This window comes from Dermatophagoides pteronyssinus, unplaced genomic scaffold (genome assembly GCF_027571235.1).
Source record: "Dermatophagoides pteronyssinus isolate colony J.1.1.1.1 unplaced genomic scaffold, Derpt_VIB-CSIC_2022.12 sq0028, whole genome shotgun sequence".
NCBI lineage: Eukaryota > Metazoa > Arthropoda > Arachnida > Sarcoptiformes > Pyroglyphidae > Dermatophagoides > Dermatophagoides pteronyssinus.
Genome location: NW_027461552.1, coordinates 272,242 through 297,815, shown reverse-complemented (window position 1 = coordinate 297,815; position 25,574 = coordinate 272,242). Strand labels below are relative to the sequence as shown.

The window sequence follows — 25,574 nt, the reverse complement described above, 5'->3', positions numbered from 1 at the left end:
TGTGTTAGTATGGTTAATTTTTGCACGACAATAGCCAATTACTTTTTTTTGGGTATAAAAAAAGGCACAAACACAATTACACCAATAAAATTTTGTTGCATATTTTTATTGCATTTGATGTTTCGAGTATATAACATCAACACATGATGTCATAATCTTCTATTCTTGTTTTGTAACTATTTTTTCAATTTGTTTTTTTTCATTGATTTGTTCAATAAAAATAAATTTAGATAACGTTGAACAAAAAAGAAATGTATCGACAACAAAACCTAATAAATGGAATGATCTGCAACAACAACAACAACGACGACAAAGATTATCATCTATTGACAATAGCAACAATTCTAAATGTATTATATCTAATGATGATGAATTCAATGTTATCAATGTCGTCGTTTGTCAAAAACAACAACAATCATCAACCATATCACTATCAATTGAAAATGATTCTGAAAGAAACAAATCTTCACTCGTTGATAAAAACTTGAAACAAATTCTTTATAATCATAAAAAAATTGGTGACAATAATAATAATAATTTAGATGAAAGAAAACAATCATCATCAAATGGTGAAAATAATTCATTAAGTTTTTCAACAACTTCTCGTTCATCACGATCATGTTCGACAAGTTCTAATAATTCTTTATTCAAATCATTATTATTGTTTCATTCATCGAATAATAATTCTAGTACAAACAATAGTCAAAAAAAATTAACCACTACTGGTGTTGTTGATATACGCCCGAAAAAAAGATTTTCATTCGAATTTCCATCATCCACATCTTTATTCTTGAAAAAGAAACCATTATTAAGTTCATCATCATCATCGTCCACATCATCATCATCATCTAAACGTCAACAACTGATTCCAAAGAAAGGAACAATTTCACAATCATCTCAATCATCTGCAAAAGATTCGAATCCATCTTCATTCATTCATTCGACCATATTATTGGAAGCCAAAAAAGAAATCAATTCGATTCAATTTATTACAGGAAAAAGAAGTGGAAAAGAAAATGGCTTCACCAAGTCTTAGTTCAGGATTTCAAACACCATTGCCACCAGCGATGATGACACCGTCGCCACTATCATCACAATCCAATCATCATAATCAGAATTCTAGCCAAAATATTAGTGGCGCTAGTAACAGCCAGGCATTATTCGATGGTAAGCAGATGAAATTTATTTTACTTTTTTCATCTTTTTATTTTTGATTAACAGAGGTCAATTATCACGATGGTAATGAAAATGATCCCGGTAAAAAACTACAAACTTTTAAAGCTAGAAGAAAAAATTATCGTCTAGAAAAGAAAAAATTAACTGCTGAATTGATTTCGGCCATCCAGGACCCGACAACGATCGTTATGTCTGATTGGTTAAAAGTTCGTACAACCTTGAAACAATGGAACAAATATTATTGTGAATTGAGACCCGGATCCCTTTACATGTATAAAAATCAAAAAACTTATAAGCCTAGTAATTGGGTCGGTACTGTGATGTTGAAAATGTGTGAAGTACTGGAACGACCATCTAAAAAGGGTGGTTTTTGTTTTAAATTATTCCATCCTCTTGATCATCCGATATGGGCTCCTAAGGTAGATTTTCATCTTTTCTGTTTAAAACAAATCGTTTTAAATTTTATTCTTGATAATTAGGGTCCACATGGCGAAGAATTCACTTCACTACTATTCCCACTGCCCGTATCATCGGCCATATTTCGTGCGCCATCCGAGGAAGCTGGTCGAAAATGGATGGAAGCAATCGAACTTTCATTGAATTGTACCGATTTACTTGCCCCTAGACATATCGTTTCTCCGAATAATGCTAACAATAATGAGAATGCTATTTCCGATAGCGTTAATCGTGATCAACGTCGTGATTCCATGCCATTATCACCATTGAGTTCATCAATTATTAGTACTAATAGTGCACCAGAATCGCAGACATTGCAAAGTTTTAATTATATTAACTCAGCAGAAGGTGATCTTTTAATTTGCAGCAACAACATCAATGAAATAGATATTGAAACTCATTTCGGTAAGAAAAAAAAATCATTGCATTCTAATTTACTTATGTGAAAAAACCATACATAGATATTGACGATGATGGCCATACTGATCATGGCGAACATGATGATTCAATTGGTCAACATTCAACTGAAGAAAGTGATGATTCACTATTCATCGATGACTTCGATGTAAATACTGGTAATGTTGGAGATTGTCATGTTTTAGCAAACAATAAACTCATCAAGCAATCATTGTCCAATGATCATTCCTTGAAAACTCCTATTGATATACCCGAAATTGATGAAACAAATTATTGCTATGATGGGGGTAATGAAGAATTCGGTTTGGTCGGCGATGCTGGTCAAACTGAAGAGGTTCCCGAAGAAAATAAATCACTTTTATGGACATTGCTCAAACAAGTTCGACCGGGCATGGATCTATCTAAAGTGGTGTTGCCCACATTTATTCTGGAACCACGATCCTTTTTGGAAAAACTTACCGATTATTATTATCATTGTGATATTATCTCAAAGTAAGATTTAGCTATTGAAATCTGTACTTTTATCTGTAAAGCAAATTTCATTATTAATCCTTAGGGCCGCCTTAGAAGATGATCCATTGATGCGAATGAAATTGATTCTCAAATGGTATCTATCAGGCTTCTACAAGAAGCCAAAGGGATTGAAAAAACCATACAATCCTATATTGGGTGAAACATTCCGATGTTGTTGGCATCACCCCGATACAGATTCACGTACATTTTATATTGCAGAACAAGTTTCACATCATCCTCCTGTATCAGCTTTTTATGTGACCAATCGTAAAGATGGCTATTGCATTAGTGGATCGATATTGGCTAAATCAAAATTCTATGGAAATTCAATTTCTGCTTTATTAGAAGGAACAGCTCGACTCACGTTATTAGCTCGCGGTGAAGATTATCTGATTACATTCCCGTTTGCACATTGCAAAGGAATCTTTCTGGGACCATTAGCATTTGAGTTGGGCGGTAAAGTTACCATTACTTGTGAAAAAACTGGATACAAAAGTGAATTGGAATTCAAATTAAAACCGTTCTTCGGGTCTGATGATCAATGTAATTTACTGATCGGAAAAGTTCGCTTAGGTAATGAAACGATGGCTAGTATTGAGGGCCATTGGGATTCGGAAATATTTTACAAAGATAAGCGTAAAGGGGTGCCAGAGTTGTTCTGGTCTGGTATCGATCCAAAAGTAAAAAGTAGCCGTTTGAAGCGGTTTATTGTGCCACTCGACACACAACATGATAATGAATCAGAAAAATTATGGCATAAAGTAACATTGGCCATACAGAAACAAGATCAAAATATGGCGACTGTTGAAAAAACGAATCTAGAAGAAGCGCAACGTGACGCAGCACGGCAACGAAGCTCTCGATTAGAATTATGGCAACCAAAATATTTTATTTTGGACAGCAAATTTAATGATTGGCTTTATCGCATGGCCGAACTACGCCCTTGGGATAATAGGTAAGTCATGTCAAGTTTGTTCATTTTGAGTTTTCTCATTTATTTTTCTTATTTAGAACTGATGTTAAACAATATGAATATGATTATGTGATACGTACACTAACCAGGCATTTGAATCCGAATTTCATTGCCAGATCATCGAACAAAACAAATGAACAATCGACCGATATGTCTATTAATACTAATGTCCATAAACATAGACGTTTTCGTCGTCAGCATACTTGTGCCGATCCAACAGCCATTGATATAAATGCCGCAAACAAAATGGCCGGAATTCAATCCGCATTGGATTCTCCACAGATACTTGGTTCATCATCTAGCAACAGAATTTTAATACGTAACTTTGATACAATAATGCAAAGATTGTCCACACTTCAAGAATCGATTGAACGTGTTAAAGAAGAACAATCTGTTCTCAGAACACAGTTTCATGATCTTCATTCGGCAGTCTCCATCGCCAATCAATTATCACGATCAAGAGATAAAAAAACATTACACAGTGATGGTTCAAGTGATGGACCATTTGCCATTACAAAAATGCAAATTAGTCTGCTATTCCAATCTATACCATCAGAAATTCGTCTCGTCATCATTGTTCTTATAGTTCATTTCATTGTTAAACATTTATTTCATTGACGCTAACGAGTGTCCAATTTTTTCGCTTTCTAATGTTATTTTAAAAATTATATGTAATAATACAACAAACAAACAAAAGTATATCAAATGAATATTATTTTTTCTGGCCCATACGCAAAAAATGAAAAAAAATTCATACCTGGTCATTACATCCTCAATGTAACTCACTAATCACATTGAGAATTGTATTTTATTGTATGAATCAGCTATGTAGGCTCATTCCTTCATTTTCATGTTTTTAGTTTCTTATTTATATTTATTATTCTCAATGAATACCCTACCATTTATTAATTGATTATTGTTTTTCTACGCTGCTTTTCATAATAACAAAGTTGTTTGTAATTCTTTCAGATTATAAAAACATAATCTGTATAACTTTGAAATTTTTATTGTTTGCTTATATTTATCAGTTCAAAAAATTCCGGTGAATGGACAGTGTTATAATTTATCTATTATTTAGGATTTGTAAATTTCATTCTGAATGAGAGTCAATAAAAACGTGTTTCATTATTATAAGATTGACAGATTCTTTAAATGATCAATGCTTTTCTGCAATTGAATCGCGAATTTGCCACTAAAACTTATAGATTGCGCGAATAGATTAGTTGAAAATGCTGAATTGAATTTAGTTTTGTGATCAAAAGCTCAACGATTACTAGCTTTTATAATGTAAAAACAGCTGGTTTGACTAAGAAAAACTATATCATCATTAGCTTTCAACATGGATGATTGAGAAAATCGACATTTAGAGAAATATTTTAATAAATGCGTTTCTATAGTATTATATTTATATTGAGTAAAAGTAATTGTGGTGCACTACTAACCTTGGCACCGATTTATCAACATTGTTTGACCTAATTCATAATGTTCGATGGCCTTACAATGCTCGATATTGACCTTGCTTGAACATTAATGACACAATTTCATTATTACAGGCAATCATGATTAGCTCACAATGAATCTTTATATTAAATGAAATTCATTTTCTTTTTTTCATAATGTGTAACATTAAACCTAGAACATGATTTACAAAAGGGAATTTTCATAATTTTTTTTTAAATCCTTTAATCTCGAAATAGATATCTGGCCACCATTATTTCAAATGTATAACAGTAATAAATAAATACCATAGTTTTTTTTTGTTTTTTACGAGTTTATTCAATTTATTGATTTAACATTGAAGTTATGTGATAAAATCGAAATGAATTTTGAATAAAGAATGTGTTCGATAAAAAAGGAAAATTAAATCAAAGAGTAATTTCCAAAAATTTGTATTCATCGTCGCTTATCAGCGAGTTGAATAATTTTTGGGCAAGAAACAAATTATCCTCATGATAAGTGTCGACCATTTTTTTGGCAAAAAACAAACGTTGATTGTTCACGTCTTGTTCATCATTTTTTCCATCTTTTTTCAACTCATTGTTTGCTTCTTGTGGTTGTTGTTGTTGTTGTTGTTGCAGATACATTTTTCCAATATCATGATAAAGGTGTCGGTTTTTAAGAGCTTTTATCCAATTGGAATCATTCATGTTTTTATCATTAATAGATATCGAGAAACAATCGTCATCGATTTCGTTCAATTGAAATGCTAAATCACATGCAGTATCAAGTTCGCCACGATTTAAATACAAACGACAGGCAATTCTTAGATTTTTTATTAACATTTGATTTTTTCCATATAGGTAATATTGTTGATCTTTCAAGCATTGTAGCATTTTTTCAAACCACACGTTTTGTCCATCATAAGCTCCACGGCATTCATTTTGAATAAGCATTTGTATGGCAAAAAATTTCCGAAAACTTGCCTCAACATATTCCATTTTTTCAAAAGCATTTTTATAAGATTGCCAACAATTCATGCATTCAGAATTGATTGACGAATCAGGTATGACCAATACAGGACCAGAACATTTTTGGCATTTCAAAACATTCGGATAGTATTCAACTTCAATACGACATATTTCACAACGACAATTAAAATAATAGTTTTGTGATAATATTATTTGACGTTTGATGAATGGGACTTCTGAATGCGGTCCATACGAATTTGTGATTTCTTCACCGGGTTCAATATCTCTGTCACAATGCAAGTAAGAAATTTTAGTGAAAAATAAAATAAAATATCAAATTACCTTGAGGCTGTATACACGATGCAGCCATTTACGAATTCCCAGTCAACATTCGGTTTACAACTATGATTGATCAAAGAACCAACTAAACACTGACAAGTTGCCACATTTTGCGGATCGCCTGATGAGTTCAAACTATTCCAAGAGAACATGTTTGTCGTCAATTTCCTGACATTAAGAAGAAGAATTTCGACTAAACGTGCAAAATCCTCATAAGAATGATTGAAAATGTTCAATTCGTGGATAGATTGTTTATTTTCATTCTTTTTGATTATCTGTTTCAATAAAATCATTGGTAAATGAGCCCAATGAGGTAAAGAAAATTGATGTTTACTTGATTGCTTCCTGATCAGGTAATTATTGATGAGTAGTATCAAAGCTGTATCGATTGCTAATCCAATGTAATTCATATCATAATATGATTCAAATTTTGTCATTATGATCCAACAAGGTAAGCATCATTTGATAAGTTCTATTTTTTTGGCTTGGTTTCATACGAAAATCCGGTGTATTTCGTAATTTTTCATCATTAATATATCGTTCGACAATAAATTCGTTGATTATCTCTTCTATACTTTTGTTCCAGTATTTTTCAACTCTTTTGGACAAGTTTGAATTATTATTTTTCATTTTATCTATATGTCGTTTTGTAATAAGTGCATTTTTTACACCAATTTTTGTTATCATTCGATACAGATGAATGGACAAGTTCAATTTATCGCGATCGAAAACAGAAAGAATTAAACATTCATGACGATGAAACGATGACCAACTTCGATGGAAGCATTCTTCACTACAAAATACGGCCATTCTACAATATCGGCACGGCACAAAATGATCTTCACATTCTTTGCAACAATGAAGACAAAGTCGAAGTTGAAATTGATTATCGAATGAGATACTATAAGTACGTTCGACTAGAACTTGCGTCCCATTTGGAATTGAATTTTGACAAATGAAATGTCTTCCTTTTTTCTTGGTATTGACAATAGCACAACGTGGGTCGATTTTGAAATTGCACTGAAATTTGAATAATTCTTCCAAACCGTTCAACTGTGATTGATCATCTTTGTCTTCAGAAATCAATTTATCGTTAGTGAGATAATCCCATAAACTTTTCCATGGAGATGGGTCATTGTTTTCTATACAAGTTTTGATATCTTTCGAATTCAGTTTGGTGGAACACGAAGGAAAGAAATGTTTTAAATTCCTATAAAAAATAGCTAATGATCGTGTAAAGGAGCGTTCGTCATTTGGACCACCATATTTGATGGCAATGTTGATGTCCAATAAAGCTGCTTCGAAGTTGCCGAGTTCAATATTGCATTTTGATCGCTGACAATATGCATGAACAAATGTTGGCCCACCATATCCACTTTCAAGGATTGCATGGTTCAATTTATCCATCACAATAGCTAAATTATCATCTGAATTATTATTAAGCAAAAGAGCTTTTCTTAAGAAACATCGCGCCTTTTCATCGTTCTTTGGTTCATTTCTTATGTGATCCATTATTCGTTTGTAGGTAACTTTAAGCATTGTATTAATACCCAATTTTCTACAAATTCTTTCGATTCGAGATTGTTTATCATGACTATTGACAATTTTGTCGTCATTTATTATGTCTGGATTTTTATGCAGAAATTTCGTCAAATTCGAAATCATCTTTTTTTTGGCTCTCTAAAAATCGATTTAACTCGATAAAAGAAAAAACTGAATAGCCTCGTTATATTGACCCAAACAAATTGTTTTTATTTGTAAAATTTAATTTGATTAAATTTTTGGCGCCAATTCAATATATTAACAAAGGTGAACAATGAAAGTACGTACACTTTGTATATTTTGTTCAGCTGTTTAATTCATTTGTTTTTCATAATTCGTTTATCAACGAATGCAACAATTTGTTGTTGTTTTTCATTCAATTTTAATAAAAATAAAACTTGAAATATTTATTTATTATCAATTTAAAATAAAATAAATAAATATTAGAAAAAGATTTCGAAATGATCGATTCTTAACAGTGTTTTTTCACCGTAATTGTTCCAATCATCAAATGGAATAATGGGTCAATCTAACAATACAACAGAAATTACTTTAAATTAATCGTTTTTAACCAATCGAAAAGACTGCTTTTTCTCGATTCTTCACCGGAAAAGAATCGAACTCATTTGAATTTTTTCAGTATGATACTCGATACTAATATTGATTCATATGAAATAAAAGAATTGAAACAACAACAACAGTTGGAAACAATTACAACCAAAGATATTTATAGCCCAATTCAAAGTAAAACCAGTAATTTCTCACCGGAGAAAGAAGAAAAGCTTATTCGATCAACCAGTTCGATCATTGACAATGAATTATGTTTAACGGATGAGAAAAAAAATGTCAAAGGTTCAAGATCTCAAGTGTCTCAGCCACAATCAGATCGCATTCAAGCGAATCGTTCAATTGATTTTGTCCTTTCTCATCACCCACCTTTATTTGATTCAAAATTAGATGTTCAGGATAAGGATTATCTCGATTCTATATCAACATACATGTCATTCACTTATCTAGATATGTTAACTTTATCGTTTTCAATTGGTAGTTTTGTTTGTGATTTTATAACTGATATTATCGTCACCACCTGTCACTATTTAAATCATGATTATTGGTATTTTTCCTTGACCCTCTTATTTATTACCGTACCGTCTTTAATCATGACAATAATGTCATTAAGATGGTATATTATTGATTCGAAAAATCCTAATTCTCTGCCCGTATCAACAACTAAATGGGTTTTTCGTGTTATCCTTTTAACTTTGCAACTTGGTCCAGTGCTACGCTATATTGATTCGATTCTTTACGGAATTGAATTCCGTAAGCTCAGTAAAGAAAAAAAGAAAATTGCTAGACGTTATTTTCAATATATGATTTACGAAGATACTGATGCTACAATGCTTCGTCTATTTGAAGGCTTTATGGAAGCTGCTCCACAATTGGTGTTACAATTAACGGTATTGATCATAAAAATGCCGGATAAAAATCGAGATGGGACAGGTATGGCTTATTTTATTGATAAATTCATATGAAAAATTATAATTTTTCTCAGTTTTGGCTCAATCAATTTCCATAATATCTTCATTGGTATCTTTAGCATGGTGTCTTGTGACTTATATTCGCATGCTTCGTATGTCTTTGGCTAATAAAACAGAATATGACATACCCCGTAAGTTCAATTTTTAATTCAATTAATTTGTTAATTGATCATTCGATGAATGGTAGGGAGCGATCGTTCAATTTTTTTGGCGTTTTTTTATGCTTTCATCGCGTGTACTGGCCTTGTCATTGTTTGCATCCGAATTCACTTATTACATAGGCATTGTGTGCGTTGTTCACTGGTTGATAATGTTCATTTGGATTGTCAACATGAAAACAACATTTTGTGATAACCGGATAGAAGAATTATTTTATAATGCTGTTTTGGCCCTTATATTTATTTTCTGTTACTTTAATCCGGTTGAGGGTCCATCACGAAAACGTTATTTATTTTACTATACGGTGATGTTCATCGAAAATCTTATCATTCTATTACTTTGGTACAATGTTTGCGATATATTCAAATGGTATCGACTTCCAGCATTTATATTATTTTTTACAAGCTTTTTCATTGGCTTGATTTTTATGGTAATTATCATTGATTTTACACCGATTTCCCGTCGATTAATTTATTATTTTGTTATTTTTTCATAACAGTCGATGTATTATCTAATATTACATCCATCGCAAAATATTCGAAAATTTCGCCATTCCGCTAAGCCGAAAATTGATCAGAAAATAACTGGTCCTAGCAGCAGTCAATTAAGTGCGGGCTCATCTTTAGAAACGACGATGGCTCAATCTTCGACTTTGACGGATAATAGTAGAACCAATCTATTATCGCCTAAGAAGTCAAAGAAACGAGGCAAGTGAGAACTAAATTCGTGAAAAACTCTTCCAAAAAAAAACTACAAACGACAATTCAGTGGTGGTGGTTCCAAGCCAACATTTTTAAAAATCGACATTTAATTTTAATAAATAATAAACTTATCTAAGAATCTCATTGACAAAAAAAAAAAAAATAAAAATAAAATTTATTTCGTATTTATGATAATAAGATGATAGAATATTCAGCCAATCGATTGATAAGACAATCGAGTGATTCTTTAGGTACTTCTTTCGACCAAAGTTGTTGTAAAATTTCTGTTGATATTTTCTCTAAATCAAGTAGAGACATATCTTTATCTACTTCGATTGATTTCAAAGTAGTGTAATTATGTACCAGAGTTATGATCGTGAATGATTTAGGTATTTTCGATTGATTATTGTCGACGAATTGATGAAAAGTAGTTGTGACTGTAGAAGGCAATGATTCGAGATGTTCCAAAACCATCACCGATCGTTGTTCTTCATTAAAAACTGTTTCAAATTGATGCTCAATCATATCACTTGTATAATGCTGATCCAATTGAATAGTAGGAAAATAATCTTCTTGTTTTAGTTCAACTATAAGATTTGCCAAATTTTGTGAAATATCATGCAATTGAACTTGTTGTTCAGCATTACCGATCAATAATAGGATGATCGAACTTGCACTGGATGAATAAACGTTATAAATTATGGTTTGTAAAATTCCTTGACTTATATCTGGCATGAATGAATTTGTTTCATTTAGAAATTTTTGAATCAGCTCAATTTGATCATGATTTAGGCTATTTGGTTTTCCGAACTCATTGAATAATAACGAAACTTTCCGAAATTCAATGGGAAATGAAAGCACAGCTGAAGCTAATATCACCAAAAATATTGCTGAAATCCAATATTTCAAAGATGATTTGGTGGAATTTTCATTTTTATCACTTGTAAATGAAGCTAATTGATTGCTTGAATTGCTACGGCAAATAGGTGATCGAGAAAATGGGTGTTTTTGTTGTGATAAGTCACGCTTTTTATGACATAGATTATTTTTTATCAAACAAACTTCGATTTTAGGATAAGTTTGTAAATCATCATCATTTTCATCATCTTCACTTGAAGAATTTGTTTTTATTGTTGATTCATCGTCTTGACAGCCATCTAATTCTGATTTTTGTTGTGATTGCTTTTGATGTTGATTTTCATCATTTTGTTCAGCTGCTATAATTTCTTCTTGATTATGATGAATAGCTGTTTCTAATATTTCATCGGTCATTGTTGAACTCAATTTTTAATTTTTCCAGAATGGAATTTATTCCGATGTTGGAATTTAATTTTAATCGAAAAAAAATCATTCGATTATGTGGCATCATATGCGTGTTCATAAAGGGCGTGAATAATGGTTTTAGCTATATCAAAATGGTTGTCAAGTGATTTTATTTTTAGCAATCAAAAAATTATCAATCGTTTCCAATCTAAATAAACAGACAAACATAATGATAATAACTTTGGATAACACACAATTTATCATAAACTACATAGATACAATCATATCTTTGAATTGAATAAAATAAATAAAATCAATATCCATATTGAATTCTTCGGTTTGTCACATATTGATGCATGGAAAACGCCAATGTAGCGATGTAAAGACAGGCGGCAATCCAACAATTATGCGCTGCTGATTCATAACGTTGATACGCTTCCGGATAGAATTCTTTGATATTCGATGTTTCAATTTCATGTAGTTCAAGATCTTCTGCAAATGTTACAGCATGACTATAAAGTAGTATGCCCATCAATGTTAACATAATGATTGCCCAAACAGATAATAATGAACAAAGTATGGCAATTCTTTTACTACAAATAATCATTTTTAAAATATTGATATTTTTTATTTATTTAAATATCTTTAATTTGAGATGAAAAATAATAAAGATAAGATAAAAATGAAATGTTTTCAGTGTTGTTGTGTATGGTATACAGAAAATGACAAACTATCAATAGCTACTCATTATGGTGTGTGTACAGTTCCAATTGGAATCAACTCCGATGGAATATTCTATATAATGTGAATATTCTGCCATTTTTATACGTTCAACATTCTTTTCAGGTTTTTGGGATTTTTGAATCGTATAAATGATGTTTCCATACTTAATGATGTGTTGTACTCTCGGTTTAAACGTCTATAATTTAAAATTTTTGATAAATTAAATTCCATTTAAAAGTATAAATATTTAAAAATCTTACTTTCTCTTCTCATTTCTACTATGAATTCTTCCAACACGATTATTATTTTTACGAAGTCCAAACCATTCTTTCTGAAATATTAAAATTTCAGATGTGAGATCATTTGAACATTTGAAATGACATTAAAGATTTCACTAACCTTTTCTCCAAGATTACATCTATGACCTATGGATTCATAAATTCTTTCCACAACTTGTTCACCGACCTCGTATGGATATCGCAATCCGAAATTTCGATAAATAAATTCATCAGCAACAACAGCGATTACTTTCACAAGTGTGCCTGGCAATCTTTTATCCAGATAATCACCTCGGTCCAATACTTCAAGAAGTATTGCACCCTGATCATCTTGTGCTAATAATGAACGAAAATCTAGATTCTTTGAAACGAAAATAAAAAAATAAAAAATGGTAAAAACTGATTTGACGCTCAATTAGATGGTGTGCAAATATTACTTCTATTAATCGAAATGCTTCACTGTGTCGTTTAGATAGGCTAATAAGCGACAAATTTTGTTGTCGTATTTCATTCGGTACGGGAGAATTATAATCATGTTGATTATGGATTTCAACTTGAACCATTTCACCTTGGGACGAGTGAGCATCAGAGTTAGCGTTCAAATTGACAAGGGCAGTATCAATTTCATTAACATTTCGATCACCTTCAATCATTTGGTGGTTATCAAAATTCGTTGAAGAACATCCCATTGCTGGAATTGTTACGATTGAATAATTTGTCGATGAATTGGTGATAGTGGTAGGTGTAATGATGGTGTCCTGAACAACATCGCTTAATGATTGGGATTGAGGTCGTGAATGATTCGCTTTATTAATTTTGGATTGTGGAGCTGCTGGTGTTGCATATTTAGAACGAATTTCCTCTTGTATCATAAGAATTTTCCGAGTTTTTATAATGGAAAAATTAAGATCAATAAAATCCTCCCGAGTCAATGCAAGAAATGTGGATAAATCGACATTTTCTTCCGCTGTTATTTGAAAAAATGCATTAATTTTTACATGGAATTACCGTTATTCGGTGTATTCACGCCATTATTGATGTGATAATACTTACCAAATACGGATGTATTGATTCCTTCTCTGTTCAAGCGTCTTTTAACTTCTTCCATTTTAATTACGATTTTTTAGAATTTTTTTCGAAATATTTTAAAATATGATTGAAAAATTAATCAAGAATATGGGAATTTAATTAATTGAATACAATTGGCAACTGTTGCCTATGTAGGCTAGAAGGCAAAAAAAAACTAACAAATTAAATTTGAATAATAATAATTTGTTTGAAGGTTTTCAAAATCCTAGCAAATCTTTAATCAGACAATTCTTATATCAATTTAGTTATGAAAATAATGAAGAATTGGTTTCAGAATTTAATCTTTACAAATCGAAAAGTTTGACGAATTTTTCCATTCTGTCTTGAACACTCAATAACGAACAAAATACTGCATTTTAGTGGTGTGTGGCAAACGGGCTCACACGCAGAGCTCACTCGCTTGCAACAATTTTGGAAATTTTATTGTTATCCCCAATAATATTGCTGGGAAATTTCCTATTATATAAATTCGTTCATCATGGATTTATCAGGTTTAACAGGAGATGTTTTTCGATGTAAGTTTTCAATTATGTCAAATATAAAATGGTCATAATTTTTGTTGATTATAGCGACAGACGAAATTGTAAAGCGGATTTTTAATCATCGGCCATTTCTAGAAGCCGAACTACAAACAATGGTTCGAAATTTTGACTTTGATGAGCGTGATGAATTACAGGAGATACATCGCAAAATTGTTCATATCAAAGATCAATCATTCAATGAGATTGAGAATAGATGTCAACCTCTCGAAAAAGCTAATTTACATGTAGATAAACTCGAAAAATTGATAGATCAAATACTTGATTCAGAATCGGCTAATGAATCAGAACGAAAGAACCGTTTATCGCAATATACTGCTCAAAAAAGTGAAGATCTTATTAAATTTATGGAACAAATAAATTCACAGATTGATAATATTGACAATTCATATATGAATGCCAAAAAAGAAATTGATATAAAGTACAAGAATATAAAGAAATGAATTTATAGAATAAAATATTAACGATTATAATCCCTTCGATTGTAATTGTGATTTGGGTTATTTCTGTATCGTTTGATTCGACCAATGTAGTTTATCTCTATTGGCGGAACGGAAATTTGACGATTAACAGCCTCAACGAACAATGGATCATTCATCGTAAAACGAGTAGCATATTTTTCGCCCAAGTATTCGATAGCTTCTTCAGTTGTCATTTTTGACAATGATGATTTTATCGTCGAATCATCCGTGCTATTTTCGCCGGAACTGTTTTGCTTTTAAGAATGATAATTGACTAGGTTAAATTTGGAATATAATAATATGGTGAAAATACCTTGCTTTGACTCATTTTATTACATTCGAAATTTTTCGAACAAGTTTCTCTGTGTTTATGTGTGAGACGATTCGAATGTGTGACGTGAGGATTTTCGTAAAGTTTATCAAAGTTTTTTTCTGGCATAATTTCATGGAAATTTATAAATGGCCCAATGTGTTTTTCTTTCAACACGGCTATTGCATTCAAATAATCACAAATCAATTTATAGATTTGTAATTATTTGAAGTTGTCGTCAGCTATCAGTGAATTTTTCCATATGTTTTATCGAACCGACAATCTGATGATTTGCATTGACATCCCATTTACTTAATGATAAAAAAAGGTTGGATGGCTCAATATCTGATCGATCTTTTGACACTGACCAATAATTGAAATTTGTGATTAATTGTTCAGATTCTAATACGCCAATCGGTAGATATTCGTTTCTTGTTTCAGTTACAAAAGATGCCAAAATTATCGATAGTAAAGTAATACAAGAAATAAATATCAGTTTCGTTTGAACATTGAAGATTATTCGTAGCTATTTATGGAAACAAAACAAAAAAAACAAGCCAGTAATCATCGTCATCAAACAATTTTTGACGTTTGATTATACTTACATTGTAGTTATAGAGCCAATAAATAATGGCTAAAAATGCCGATTGAGAAAATAGATGAACAATACTGACTACAATTATACGATATCTGGTCGACGTCAATTCCAATGTTTGCAATATTGTTATCATTTCGGAACATTCGGCTAACATAATGCCTAGTACGGAAATGCCAACATTTAGCCATATAATTTTTTTCAATAAATATTGACCAAATAGTAGGAACATTAGAATGGCTAAATTTAATGAAAGTATAATACAGTTTGACCAACGACGGCCAAAACATTGATTGACAAGATACCATGTCAATAAAATGATTGGCATCTTTATCAATGATCCAAAAAATCGGTCAACAAGTAAATTGTCATCGAAACGATTTTTACGTTTTGATAAAAAATCAATGATCAATTCATTTGTTATCAACACGATTGCCCATAAAAATATCATCTGAAATAGTGTTGAACGTTTGATGAATAGTTTAATTTTTTTCCAAAATGATGGCTGTGATCCATCTGGTACTGATTCATCGTCGGTTAGAAAACTGTTCATGCTTGGGCGTCGGTAATGATTATTGTAGTTGTTTGATGATATAATTCTTTGCTTATAATTGTTGTTATGATTCGATGTCGATAAATCAAGATTTTGCATGGAAATTGCTAAACTAACTTCTGCACGTCGTTCATGATCATAATAATGAGTAAATTTCTGTATTATACAACAAAATTGAAATTTATTTGAAATATTTAAAGCACATAAAGTCTTACACTTATGATTGAATCGATCGAATCATTGTCCAATTTCGCTCTGTTAATACGATTCATTCGTTCAAAGAGATCTTTTAATTTATCAAAACGTTTGGTAGCTAAAAGCCATTGTGGTGATTCGTCATAGTATTGATAGAATATAAAATATGGAATAACAAATCCTGTGTTGACGATAGCAATCCAAACCCAATGTCTTAGAGCTTGTATGAGAAAATATGTACACCATTCACCAAATTGAAATGCCAGACCGACCAATGCTAAAACATCCGCACGATATTCAGGTGTAACAAATTCAATACCAAATGCTGTGCCGATCAATATTCCGATTGGCCATGTTGATCCTTGTATTGCTTGGCAAGTTAAAAATGCATAATAATTCGTGGTCAACACTGGTGATATTGCTGATAAAATGTATGCAGTTAAAATGAATATTAGGCCAATTTTACGACCATATCTGAAAACAAAAATTGATTATTCATTATAACAGCAAATCAATCTATCAAACAGTCTATTATACCTATCTGAAAGAATGGCATATATCAAGCTAAATAGAGCAGAAGATAATTTTCGTACAAATCCGATCATTTGAATGTGTTGACGGCGATCACAGACAAAATTATACTAGAAAGAAAGAAAAAAAATTGTGTTTTTGTCAAATGTCAATTCTAAAAAATTCATTCATTTATTTCTGGATCAAAGTCTTTGAAACGTCATTATTGATTGACAATCAATGACAAAACTAAAAAATGTTTTTGTCTAACTAATATTCCCAATACAAAAATTATTTAAGTTTTTATCCAAAAAACTTACATGCATGGCAGCATTCTCTCGAAATTGATTTCGATTATAAACCCAGCCACTGATTGGTGAACACTTTTTAATCGGTATGAATACTGATGATGATGATGATGATGATAATGTAGATGATGACGATGAACTATTTTGTTTCGGTATTTCCAAACCGGTCAATACTTGACGATAATTTATATCATACATTTCACAATTGGATATTAGTTTTAGCGTTTCCTGTCCATTATTATCATCGTCATTGTATTTTAATCTTGGTCGAATCAAACGATTTTGTTCTCCATAGGAAAAATTGACCAATAAATCTACACGACACCAATGATCTGGAACAAATTCGTTATATCTGTGTATAAGCGGATGAACAGTTTAAAAAACGAAAATCGGGTCAAATTTTAGTCGATCAAAGAAAAAAATTATTAAATTCAGATACAAACATATAAGACGATTGAAATGCGGCTAGTATAGCCAATGGCATTATGAAACCGAACAATAAAAATTTTTGATATTGTCCAAAATCATTTAACTCTTTCAATACATTTTCACAATGAAATTTTTGTAACATATTGCCGACACATTTGATTTATTGATTGATCGTAGAATCTTCTTACTAGTTACAAATCCATTGAAGATAACGGTAGAGATCTATTCGAGATCGAATTATAAAAAAAATAATAAGATCGACGTGGATGTGTATATGACAATTCACCAATTTAAGTAATAGAAAAGCAGCTGAACTATGGACTATGGTCAAATATGTTTGTTGAAGATATTGTCGAAAATGAAAACGAAGAAGATGCCAATTGTTTCGCTAGTTTTTACTCGTACGCACACAAATGTACAAGTTATCGAACACCTGCGTTTGTTTTTTTTCATCATCGATTCTAATCTAAAGACGACGAAAAGCAAATCAACATTAAACAGTAAGATCATGAATGGAGAGAAAACATAGATAGAAGTAAAGTAATAAGTGAAAGTTTTGAACATTGAATGAAACAATAATTAAGTTCGGATACAGTTTGATACTGTAACCATAACGAAGCTAAACATTTTCTGATCAATGTATCAAATCAATTTTATAAGATCTCAAATTTGCAAACAATTTTTCAACAATGATCTATATTCATTAATCATCACTGTTATCTGAATAATTATTTCATCGATTTAATGATCTCAATTTGTCAATGCAAAACATTTGAACCTGAATTTATTTGCTTTGATAGTATCTTTGAGTGAAAACGAAAAAAAATGAATAAAATACATGTTAGATAATTAGCGAGTAAAGTTGTGCCATGATTTTTTATGAATAGATTTATTTTTAGTTCATAAAACTAATACTTAGTTTGATTGTACATTTTAGTTTCAAACTTGATCGATTATTACCAAGCCAGACCAATATGAATGATCACCGCGTATAGTTGAAAGATACCGTTCGTTCGATTTCGTACATCGTAAAACTTTTCATCATCATTTGGCAGAAAATATAGCTAAAATTACAACTCTATCTGATAATCACCTTGTTTCATCCTGATAAGTTTTCGTTGTTCATGCTAACATGTTCCATCACCATAAAGCTTTTTATGGTTCGAAAAAAGTTATGTTACAAATAAAATAGAAAAAAAAATATTTTTTTATTACACACAAATGATTCGCTCTGAAAAAGAGTTGAAGACCAATTTTTTTTGGTAATAAAACTAAGTCAAATGAGATTGGTACAAAAAAAAGAGAAAGTTTTGGTTCGCTATGAAATAATTGTCTGATTTTTCGTCATGAGACAACGAAATCGAGAGCAAAAAAAAAAGAGTCTAAAATGTTCAGTAAAAGAGAAAAAACAGATCCTTATTAGGATCGGCCAGGAATCATGAAGAAAAGACGAACAAAATTAACAGAGAAAGAAAAAACAATCTTTCAATCAAGTGGCTCCATATTCTAACCGAACATCATCGAGTACATCATACAAGTGTGTATGGTTTTCACATTCGACCAAACAAGAAGGAAATCGAAAGCCAAAAATTTTTTGTAGCAAACACGACCGAATTGTCGACGTTCGATCAAATTTTTCTTCTTTGGCCAGCAGCTGCAAGCTACATATTGTATTATCTTATTTCGATCTGTACTGACCAAAAATTTAACATTTTCTATTGTTATCATTATTATTGGAGCTGTCATATATTTCAACATCCTTAGTAGTGAAGCATTTATTGTTTGATGAACTACGATCGTTTTATTTGCTGTTGGTGGCACAGTAATTGATCGACACGTGACACGTTCGGCATCGATAGTTTGAGACAACAACAACAACAACAACAAAAATGGAAATTTCTTGGTAATAATCTTTTTATTCATAAATTTTAATTATGCCATGACGAATTTCCACTTTCATTTTCTTTATTTTCACGCTTTTTCAGGACACTACGTCTATTGTTATTATGGTCATCCTTACTATGGCCATTAATGTTACATTGTACCGGCAGTTCGATTGATGACATACCTTCGGCAGAAGAGTTGTTCGGTCAAGAGGAATCCTATCATGTTGTCGAATGTGTAATGCCACTATATTTTCTATGTCAGAATAACAATTGTCTGCCTGAAAGTCATCTTTGTGATGGCGAAAATGATTGTGGTGATAATTCAGATGAAGATCCAAATTATTGTGGTAAGATTAATTTATACTATTATTTAAAGATGAAAAAATTTGTCAATTACATCCTCGAATTGAAATAATTACAGCACAAATGCAATGTAATGCAACTACTGAATTCAAATGTAATAGCGGCCGTTGCGTACCAAAAGCAAGTCGTTGTGATCGGCATCCACAATGTCGTGATCGTTCGGATGAATTCAATTGTGTGTATGAACCATGTCCAAAAGGGACATTTTCTTGCGCCAATCATAGCCAATGTTTGGACATGAGTGAAGTTTGTGATGGCAGTATTGATTGTAAAGATGGTCTAGCATCGGATGAACTTCATCCAAATCCATGTCCAGCTAATGTTACTTGTCCATCATCATCATTCAAATGTACTAACACTAATGTCTGTGCTCTACCAAATTGGATGTGTGATGGCGAGAATGATTGTGGTGATAACTCGGATGAAAATGAAGAAAATTGTAAAAATTTCAAATGTCCCGAGGATTGGTTTCGTTGTGCAGATAATCGATGTATATCGATGAACAACGTATGTAACGGGGTAATCGATTGTAAAGATGGTCTTGCTTCGGATGAAAGACATCCAGATCCTTGTCCACGAAACGTTACCTGTCCAAATGATTTTTTTCAGTTGTGAAGAGACGAATATATGTGCCCATCCACATTGGGTAAGACTGTTTTAAAAATCACTATTATTGCCAAATATAAACCAATTCATTGTTTCATTACATTTCAATTTCTACATTTATTTAGCTTTGTGATGGAGCCGATGATTGTGGTGACAAATCCGATGAGGTAAGTTTAAATATAATTGATGGCAAATGATGTAATATTGAATTTTGTCAAACAATAACTATTGTCAAAAAAAACATCATGCAACAGGTATTTATTTCTATATGAATGGATGAAAAAAAATAACTGGAATAGTTAGTTATATTTGCTATTCATTCATCATTTGCAAACTTTTTTTTAAATATAAACACAATTAATGACATTTTTTTTATTTCGACCGAATCGGTTCATATTGTTCAAATCAATTGAATTGCTTATTTGTTTCATAATTGAATAATAATGCAATTTTTATGTGTATGTGTTTGTTTCATAGGATATCGAAAAGTGTGCCAAGACTCCGTGTCCTGAAGATTGGTTTCGTTGTTCACAAACTCAACGATGTATACCACCAAATTGTAATTTTGTGTTTAAAAAATTTATACGACAACACATTTTTTAAACGAAACATTTTTTTCAATTGAAAATTTTTTAGGGCGCTGTGATGGATCCGAAGATTGTCAAAATGGAGAAGATGAAACTGATTGTGAACATGATTATATGCATGATGTTTTCATACCAGAAAATAATACCCTTATATCATATGTTAATCATTCAACCAGCGCTGATTTGGAATCCATATCAAAGAATTTAACAATCAATAGTAAACAAAACAATAGTAATCACGATGGATTAAAACAAGTGGCCGCTGCTGTATCAAATCCGATCTCATCATATCTACTAAGTCAGCAACAGCATATTCGAAAATCATCTCAAACTAATACGGCTTCATCATTAATAGATCAATACAATGTTGATGATCAACAAATAAAATAAATAATTATAATTTATTGTCAAAATTTAGATTTGGGAAATAATAAAATTGATTTTTCCTTTTTCGTTCAATACAACAATTATAAATAATTAAAAAACTTAACATTTGTAATTAATAATGACAATTATCAAACATAACAATCACCATAACATAGGATATTCTGATTCCGGCTCCAGAATAGGGCTAACATTGAAAATGAATAAATTGATCGGCTTTAGAGGGAGTTTGATTATTTTTTTGAATGTTTTTTCATTCAATTTTAAAATGAATGAAATAGATGGACGATTTTTGGCTATTTCATAGCAAACGCTAAGTAACGTTCTAAGATGAATTTCTGTACAATTAGCAACCGATAATGAACGTAATCTGGGCATTGATTTCAATTCAATCAGGCTTTCTTCTTTACAACGACTTCCAGTGATAGCCAATTTTTCCATTAGTGACCAATTATTCATAATTATAGTCATTCGTTTCGTACAATGAATGCAATTGTCAATTTCGAATTCAATGTCATCGTCTGTAATTTTTCTACTCATTCCTTGTTGCTCTTGATGTTCTTCTTCTTGTTGTGGTACAGGGTTTTGATTCTGATTTCTATTATCATCATTAGCCTGAACTGGCTGTTGTGCATTACCTGAATCGATCACAAGATTTCGTTCTGCGATTGGCGGTAAGTTTGGATTTTCAGGTTCGATTGGGCATGTACAACACAACCTGGATGTATTAATGGTTAGAAATTTAACCAAAGGAAAAATCTGAGGTAATAGCGCGAATATTGATGTCTCAAAATCCACATCAAAACATATCGATTCGATTGAATGGAGAGGTCGCAAAATTTCATCCGTATCCTGATATTGTTCATCATTTGAGATGGAATTATTATCATCCGATCGTAAGCGAAATTCTTTCAAAAGTGGCAATTTACTTAGAGACAAATGTAGAAATTTCAATTCTATCTGTAAAGAAACATTCATTTATCATTATTGTTAAAAGCACCAATCTTTAGAGCACTTACACTAAATTTGAGATGAATGTCCAGAAAATTCAACAGGTTAAAGTGATTACATAGTAGTTGGAATTGACTGGGAAATAAACTTTCATCTTCATAATTGACGGTAATCTGTTCAAGTGATGAGGATAATTTTTTGCATACATTTACATTCATAGCTGAAACACTTTTTCCATTGTTAATTGTTAAATTTTTAAGCTGTAGTTGACTATTTTTGCAGCTATCTAATATTTTATCAAAATAATAAAGATTATAATCAATAGTGACATTATGAAGATGTAATTCATAAACACGTAGCATGAAACCAATATTGAATGGATTGGAAATTGTATTATCAGCCAAACTTGATGGCAAAATGTTTTAATTTTGGTAAAACATCTAATGATTTACAAATCTTGATGGTTTTGACTATGGATGTGATGTAATCATCATTTGAAGGAGATCCACAAATAACCAATGCTAAACATTCGAGATGTTTCAATTCTATAAGCAACATGATCAAATCCTTTGGATCCCATTGACAACCAGATATCATCAGCATTCTAAGATTAGGATATTTTGACAGTATTAATTGACAAGAAAGATAATTTAAATGAGTTGTTAGGATGAAATCATTGGTTTGATGAAAATATAAACAGGCTTTTAATTGATAGTAAATATGGCTATTCTGTTCATATTCAGCAATTTCATTTCGACTACGAAACAATTTTAGTGATATTTGTCGTTCATTACGATATTCAATTATACGTTTCCATCTCAGTGAAATCGATTCCAATTCTAAGAGTTTAGATATTGGTAAATAATCGAATATTTTTCGTAAACAATCATCGTTGAGACTATTAATCGTCGTTTTATTCATGATCAAGAAATATCATTTTCGAAATGCGTTTTTATTTTTATTAAATGAATAAAGAAATATGAGCAACACTTTTTCCCCGAACAAAATCAACAAACATAAATTATTTTTAGAATAATGATTATCAAAAAATTATTTCTTCAGAATTCTCCTCATAACGGTCACATTGGAATTTTATCAATCATTCTAATTTTGAAACATAGATGGGGCTGACATAGCAGAATAAATTGTATCCCAATATTGAATTTTGAATTAGTTTCCTAAACGAATATGGGATTAATTATAATGATGATGATGAAAAAACAAACAGATTTAATTTTAATTGAATACATATTACATAAATGATGATCATCAAAAAAAAAACAAATAAACGGATTTCGATTCTGTATTTTCCAAACAATGATTGTCATTTAAAAAAAAAATCAGTTTTATCCATTTTGTTTCTGTTAGATTTGTTTGGAATTTAAAGCAAATGTTATCGATGTTTATTGAACAAAATAAACTGTCAATTTTTTCAATAATTTTTAGTTTGATAATACTTGTCATTTTTTTCCTGTTTATTCATGGATGACAAATTTTTGACAATTTTTTCCCCTTTTAAAATTGCTATATACCGCAATTTTTTTCACAACCATCATCAATAACCGAAGTGAATCATGAAAATTTTAAATTCCATAAAAAAAATTGAGAAATTCCCTGACATTTTTTCTTCATCAAATAAACTAATATTTGTTGGAAAATGAAATCAAATTGCAGAATTCTTCAGTTGAATGGATTTTTTTCTTTTTTAAAAATGAAAAATTCATTGAAATTTAATATTTTCTATCAAAAGAATGAAAAATCATCGGTCATCGTTTATCATCATCATCATTAAATCAAAAGAAAACCCATGATGATCCAAATTGATGGAATTTTTTCTGTATTAAAAAAAATATTGGATATTGAGATTCAGTATGATATTGTGAAATGTTCTGTCCATCATCATAATCATGTTCATTATCAACCGAAAAAAAAGAAATTTAATAATTCAATCAATCTTTTTAAAAAAAAATTTCAATTTTTTGGTTGACTTACTAATTATAACGATCATTATGATTAACAATCTATCTAGTTTGATTGTCATTAACATTTTTGTTTTTGTTTCGGTTCTATTAATACATTGGCATTGTTTTAGTTTTGTTTATTCACTGATAAAAATGATGAAAATTAATCCTCAATTCGTTATCGAATATGTTTTTGTCAATGATTCAAATTGTTTTTTTTTCGCTTGGGTTTCAATTAACAAATACTGCTAATTATCAAAGAATTCCAGAGCTGCCCACTATACATTAAAAAAAACATTTATTTATTGACATTAAGTTATGATCATGAATGGATTTATGAATAATATCAATTTTTTTCTTTATTATTTTTAGTCACTCAATTCAGATTTTGTGATTGAAGATACACATGAATTTTGCATTGGTGTAAAACGATCATTCGCTAGTTTCCAATCAATTGTCGTTTCTATATTATCGACATCAAATTCCAATTTTAATCGTACCATAGGATTTTTGCTACGTAATATTTCAGTTATGTTGCCGAATGAAGGAAATCGTGGCTTTGATCTAAATGCTTTTCGATTAAAGCCATTATAAACATCGTCTTCCGATTGTTTGATAGAAACCCAAATTAAATAACAATTCGAAATAATGCTACCAGGCTAAAATGAGAGTATTTCCCAAAATTAACAGTGTTAAAAACAACAAAGAATTCCTAAATAAAAAATGAAATAAGAAAAAAAAATTGATGATTCAAACATAAAAGTATTTTTTCTTTACTATAAATTCTAATTGAAATGTCATGTTTCATTCGAAATGATTGGATTCTAACTGATGCTTTTATTGTCTGATTCATCGGACAAATTCAGATTTTAATCAAGAAAATTTGGACAAAGCGTTCCTTGTAAACAACTGCTTACTTGTACTGATTCATTAGATTGGACCAGGTACAACAATATTCATGATATATATAAACATCATTCTTTTCATCAGTTAAATCATCTTTACAGCAATAGATTTTCATTAGAGAATCGGTTATTGTTTCATTATGAATGTCTTGAAGACAATCATTATATATCAATTTATATTCGCCTGTGTAGAAAAAATCCGGCTTTTTTTGTATCGATTTACATAATCCCATCGAAACTTTTCCGAAAACTTTTTTTTTCAAATATGAAATGAATAAACGAATTAACTTGATCAAATAATAGATTTATACTTACTTTGTTGCCATTGAAAATTTGACATTCTTTGATAAAACTATTATGGTCAGCTTTTTTTTAAACAAAAGTATTGCAATGAATACTTTTAGCCAATCAACAAATTTATTTTGATTGTTATATTGTAGAAAATAATATAATAAA

The 25,574-nt window shown here is 30.7% G+C and overlaps 12 protein-coding genes across 14 annotated transcripts; 4 read left to right on the top strand and 8 right to left on the bottom strand.

Annotated features, from left to right (window-relative positions):
* Positions 1-863: 863 nt before the first annotated feature.
* Positions 864-4,669, top strand: Orp8 (Oxysterol-binding protein-related protein 8). Its single transcript, XM_075823414.1, has 6 exons — positions 864-1,167; positions 1,222-1,595; positions 1,656-2,037; positions 2,094-2,541; positions 2,606-3,517; positions 3,574-4,669. The coding sequence occupies exons 1-6, from the start codon at positions 1,017-1,019 to the stop codon at positions 4,151-4,153; spliced, it is 2,847 nt and encodes a 948-aa protein (XP_075679529.1). The 5' UTR covers positions 864-1,016; the 3' UTR covers positions 4,154-4,669.
* A 616-nt stretch (positions 4,670-5,285) lies between these two features.
* On the bottom strand, positions 5,286-6,719 carry LOC113792023 (uncharacterized). The gene is made up of 2 exons (XM_027341889.2): positions 6,286-6,719; positions 5,286-6,229 (listed from the first exon to the last, which is right to left on the bottom strand). Exons 1-2 carry the CDS (start codon positions 6,717-6,719, stop codon positions 5,401-5,403), a joined length of 1,263 nt encoding a protein of 420 aa, XP_027197690.2. The 3' UTR covers positions 5,286-5,400.
* LOC142645897 (uncharacterized) lies at positions 6,706-8,024 on the bottom strand. The gene has a single exon (XM_075823418.1). It carries the CDS (start codon positions 7,945-7,947, stop codon positions 6,706-6,708), a length of 1,242 nt encoding a protein of 413 aa, XP_075679533.1. The 5' UTR covers positions 7,948-8,024.
* Positions 8,025-8,169: 145 nt separating this feature from the next.
* Positions 8,170-10,361, top strand: LOC113792026 (XK-related protein 6-like). The gene is given in 5 exon segments (XM_027341892.2): positions 8,170-9,324; positions 9,377-9,468; positions 9,470-9,493; positions 9,550-9,951; positions 10,021-10,361. Coding segments are annotated over 5 exon segments (1,593 nt in total). The 5' UTR covers positions 8,170-8,465; the 3' UTR covers positions 10,237-10,361.
* Positions 10,020-11,647, bottom strand: LOC113792029 (uncharacterized). Its single transcript, XM_027341895.2, has one exon. The coding sequence runs from the start codon at positions 11,492-11,494 to the stop codon at positions 10,409-10,411; it is 1,086 nt and encodes a 361-aa protein (XP_027197696.2). The 5' UTR covers positions 11,495-11,647; the 3' UTR covers positions 10,020-10,408.
* An 18-nt stretch (positions 11,648-11,665) lies between these two features.
* LOC113792033 (ribonuclease kappa-B-like) lies at positions 11,666-12,092 on the bottom strand. Its single transcript, XM_027341900.2, has one exon. The coding sequence runs from the start codon at positions 12,090-12,092 to the stop codon at positions 11,799-11,801; it is 294 nt and encodes a 97-aa protein (XP_027197701.1). The 3' UTR covers positions 11,666-11,798.
* Positions 12,089-13,737, bottom strand: LOC113792030 (uncharacterized). Its single transcript, XM_027341897.2, has 5 exons — positions 13,540-13,737; positions 12,924-13,453; positions 12,608-12,847; positions 12,469-12,539; positions 12,089-12,404 (listed from the first exon to the last, which is right to left on the bottom strand). Exons 1-5 carry the CDS (start codon positions 13,592-13,594, stop codon positions 12,308-12,310), a joined length of 993 nt encoding a protein of 330 aa, XP_027197698.1. The 5' UTR covers positions 13,595-13,737; the 3' UTR covers positions 12,089-12,307.
* A 183-nt stretch (positions 13,738-13,920) lies between these two features.
* LOC113792031 (uncharacterized) lies at positions 13,921-14,617 on the top strand. The gene is made up of 2 exons (XM_027341898.2): positions 13,921-14,090; positions 14,145-14,617. The coding sequence occupies exons 1-2, from the start codon at positions 14,054-14,056 to the stop codon at positions 14,555-14,557; spliced, it is 450 nt and encodes a 149-aa protein (XP_027197699.2). The 5' UTR covers positions 13,921-14,053; the 3' UTR covers positions 14,558-14,617.
* A 64-nt stretch (positions 14,618-14,681) lies between these two features.
* LOC113792024 (solute carrier family 22 member 2-like) lies at positions 14,682-18,646 on the bottom strand. Of its 3 annotated transcripts, none has more exons than XM_075823416.1 (7): positions 17,490-18,646; positions 17,059-17,398; positions 16,766-16,869; positions 16,249-16,702; positions 15,491-16,189; positions 14,889-15,411; positions 14,682-14,821 (listed from the first exon to the last, which is right to left on the bottom strand). In XM_075823416.1, exons 1-6 carry the CDS (start codon positions 17,615-17,617, stop codon positions 15,124-15,126), a joined length of 2,013 nt encoding a protein of 670 aa, XP_075679531.1. In that variant the 5' UTR covers positions 17,618-18,646; the 3' UTR covers positions 14,682-14,821; positions 14,889-15,123. The 3 variants fall into 3 exon arrangements, with proteins under 3 accessions (XP_075679531.1, XP_027197691.2, XP_075679532.1); XM_027341890.2 differs by having other exon boundaries at positions 14,690-14,829; XM_075823417.1 differs by having other exon boundaries at positions 14,690-14,829; positions 18,569-18,623.
* Positions 18,647-18,693: 47 nt separating this feature from the next.
* On the top strand, positions 18,694-21,464 carry LOC113792028 (uncharacterized). The gene is given in 7 exon segments (XM_027341894.2): positions 18,694-19,378; positions 19,461-19,708; positions 19,783-20,324; positions 20,326-20,370; positions 20,456-20,497; positions 20,808-20,889; positions 20,967-21,464. Coding segments are annotated over 7 exon segments (1,314 nt in total). The 5' UTR covers positions 18,694-19,364; the 3' UTR covers positions 21,308-21,464.
* Positions 21,300-23,342, bottom strand: LOC113792025 (uncharacterized). Its single transcript, XM_027341891.2, is given in 3 exon segments — positions 21,300-22,261; positions 22,321-22,659; positions 22,661-23,342. Coding segments are annotated over 3 exon segments (1,668 nt in total). The 5' UTR covers positions 23,174-23,342; the 3' UTR covers positions 21,300-21,445.
* Positions 23,343-24,622: 1,280 nt separating this feature from the next.
* LOC113791848 (uncharacterized) lies at positions 24,623-25,561 on the bottom strand. Its single transcript, XM_027341683.2, has 3 exons — positions 25,434-25,561; positions 25,131-25,368; positions 24,623-24,925 (listed from the first exon to the last, which is right to left on the bottom strand). The coding sequence occupies exons 1-3, from the start codon at positions 25,456-25,458 to the stop codon at positions 24,865-24,867; spliced, it is 324 nt and encodes a 107-aa protein (XP_027197484.2). The 5' UTR covers positions 25,459-25,561; the 3' UTR covers positions 24,623-24,864.
* Between the last annotated feature and the right edge of the window lie 13 nt (positions 25,562-25,574).

Bases quoted from the DNA above. Each gene is read 5' to 3' on its own strand.
- Orp8 (XM_075823414.1), top strand. From the start codon at position 1,017: ATGGCTTCACCAAGTCTTAGTTCAGGATTTCAAACACCATTGCCACCA. The intron at 1,596-1,655 runs GTAGATTTTCAT...CTTGATAATTAG, and splicing joins ATCCGATATGGGCTCCTAAG to GGTCCACATGGCGAAGAATT. The intron at 2,038-2,093 runs GTAAGAAAAAAA...AACCATACATAG, and splicing joins AGATATTGAAACTCATTTCG to ATATTGACGATGATGGCCAT.
- LOC113792023 (XM_027341889.2), bottom strand. From the start codon at position 6,719: ATGACAAAATTTGAATCATATTATGATATGAATTACATTGGATTAGCA. The intron at 6,230-6,285 runs GTAATTTGATAT...GCATTGTGACAG, and splicing joins ATCGTGTATACAGCCTCAAG to AGATATTGAACCCGGTGAAG.
- LOC142645897 (XM_075823418.1), bottom strand. From the start codon at position 7,947: ATGATTTCGAATTTGACGAAATTTCTGCATAAAAATCCAGACATAATA.
- LOC113792029 (XM_027341895.2), bottom strand. From the start codon at position 11,494: ATGACCGATGAAATATTAGAAACAGCTATTCATCATAATCAAGAAGAA.
- LOC113792033 (XM_027341900.2), bottom strand. From the start codon at position 12,092: ATGATTATTTGTAGTAAAAGAATTGCCATACTTTGTTCATTATTATCT.
- LOC113792030 (XM_027341897.2), bottom strand. From the start codon at position 13,594: ATGGAAGAAGTTAAAAGACGCTTGAACAGAGAAGGAATCAATACATCC. The intron at 12,540-12,607 runs GTTAGTGAAATC...TTAATATTTCAG, and splicing joins GATGTAATCTTGGAGAAAAG to AAAGAATGGTTTGGACTTCG. The intron at 12,405-12,468 runs GTAAGATTTTTA...TTTAAATTATAG, and splicing joins AGTAGAAATGAGAAGAGAAA to ACGTTTAAACCGAGAGTACA.
- LOC113792031 (XM_027341898.2), top strand. From the start codon at position 14,054: ATGGATTTATCAGGTTTAACAGGAGATGTTTTTCGAT. The intron at 14,091-14,144 runs GTAAGTTTTCAA...TGTTGATTATAG, and splicing joins AACAGGAGATGTTTTTCGAT to CGACAGACGAAATTGTAAAG.
- LOC113792024 (XM_075823416.1), bottom strand. From the start codon at position 17,617: ATGTTACAAAAATTTCATTGTGAAAATGTATTGAAAGAGTTAAATGAT. The intron at 16,870-17,058 runs GTAAGTTTTTTG...CTTTCTTTCTAG, and splicing joins GAGAGAATGCTGCCATGCAT to TATAATTTTGTCTGTGATCG. The intron at 16,190-16,248 runs GTAAGACTTTAT...TGTATAATACAG, and splicing joins CGATCGATTCAATCATAAGT to AAATTTACTCATTATTATGA.
- LOC113791848 (XM_027341683.2), bottom strand. From the start codon at position 25,458: ATGTCAAATTTTCAATGGCAACAAA. The intron at 25,369-25,433 runs GTAAGTATAAAT...TGAAAAAAAAAG, and splicing joins AAATTTTCAATGGCAACAAA to TTTTCGGAAAAGTTTCGATG. The intron at 24,926-25,130 runs GTAAGCAGTTGT...TTTTTTATTTAG, and splicing joins AATCTAATGAATCAGTACAA to GAATTCTTTGTTGTTTTTAA.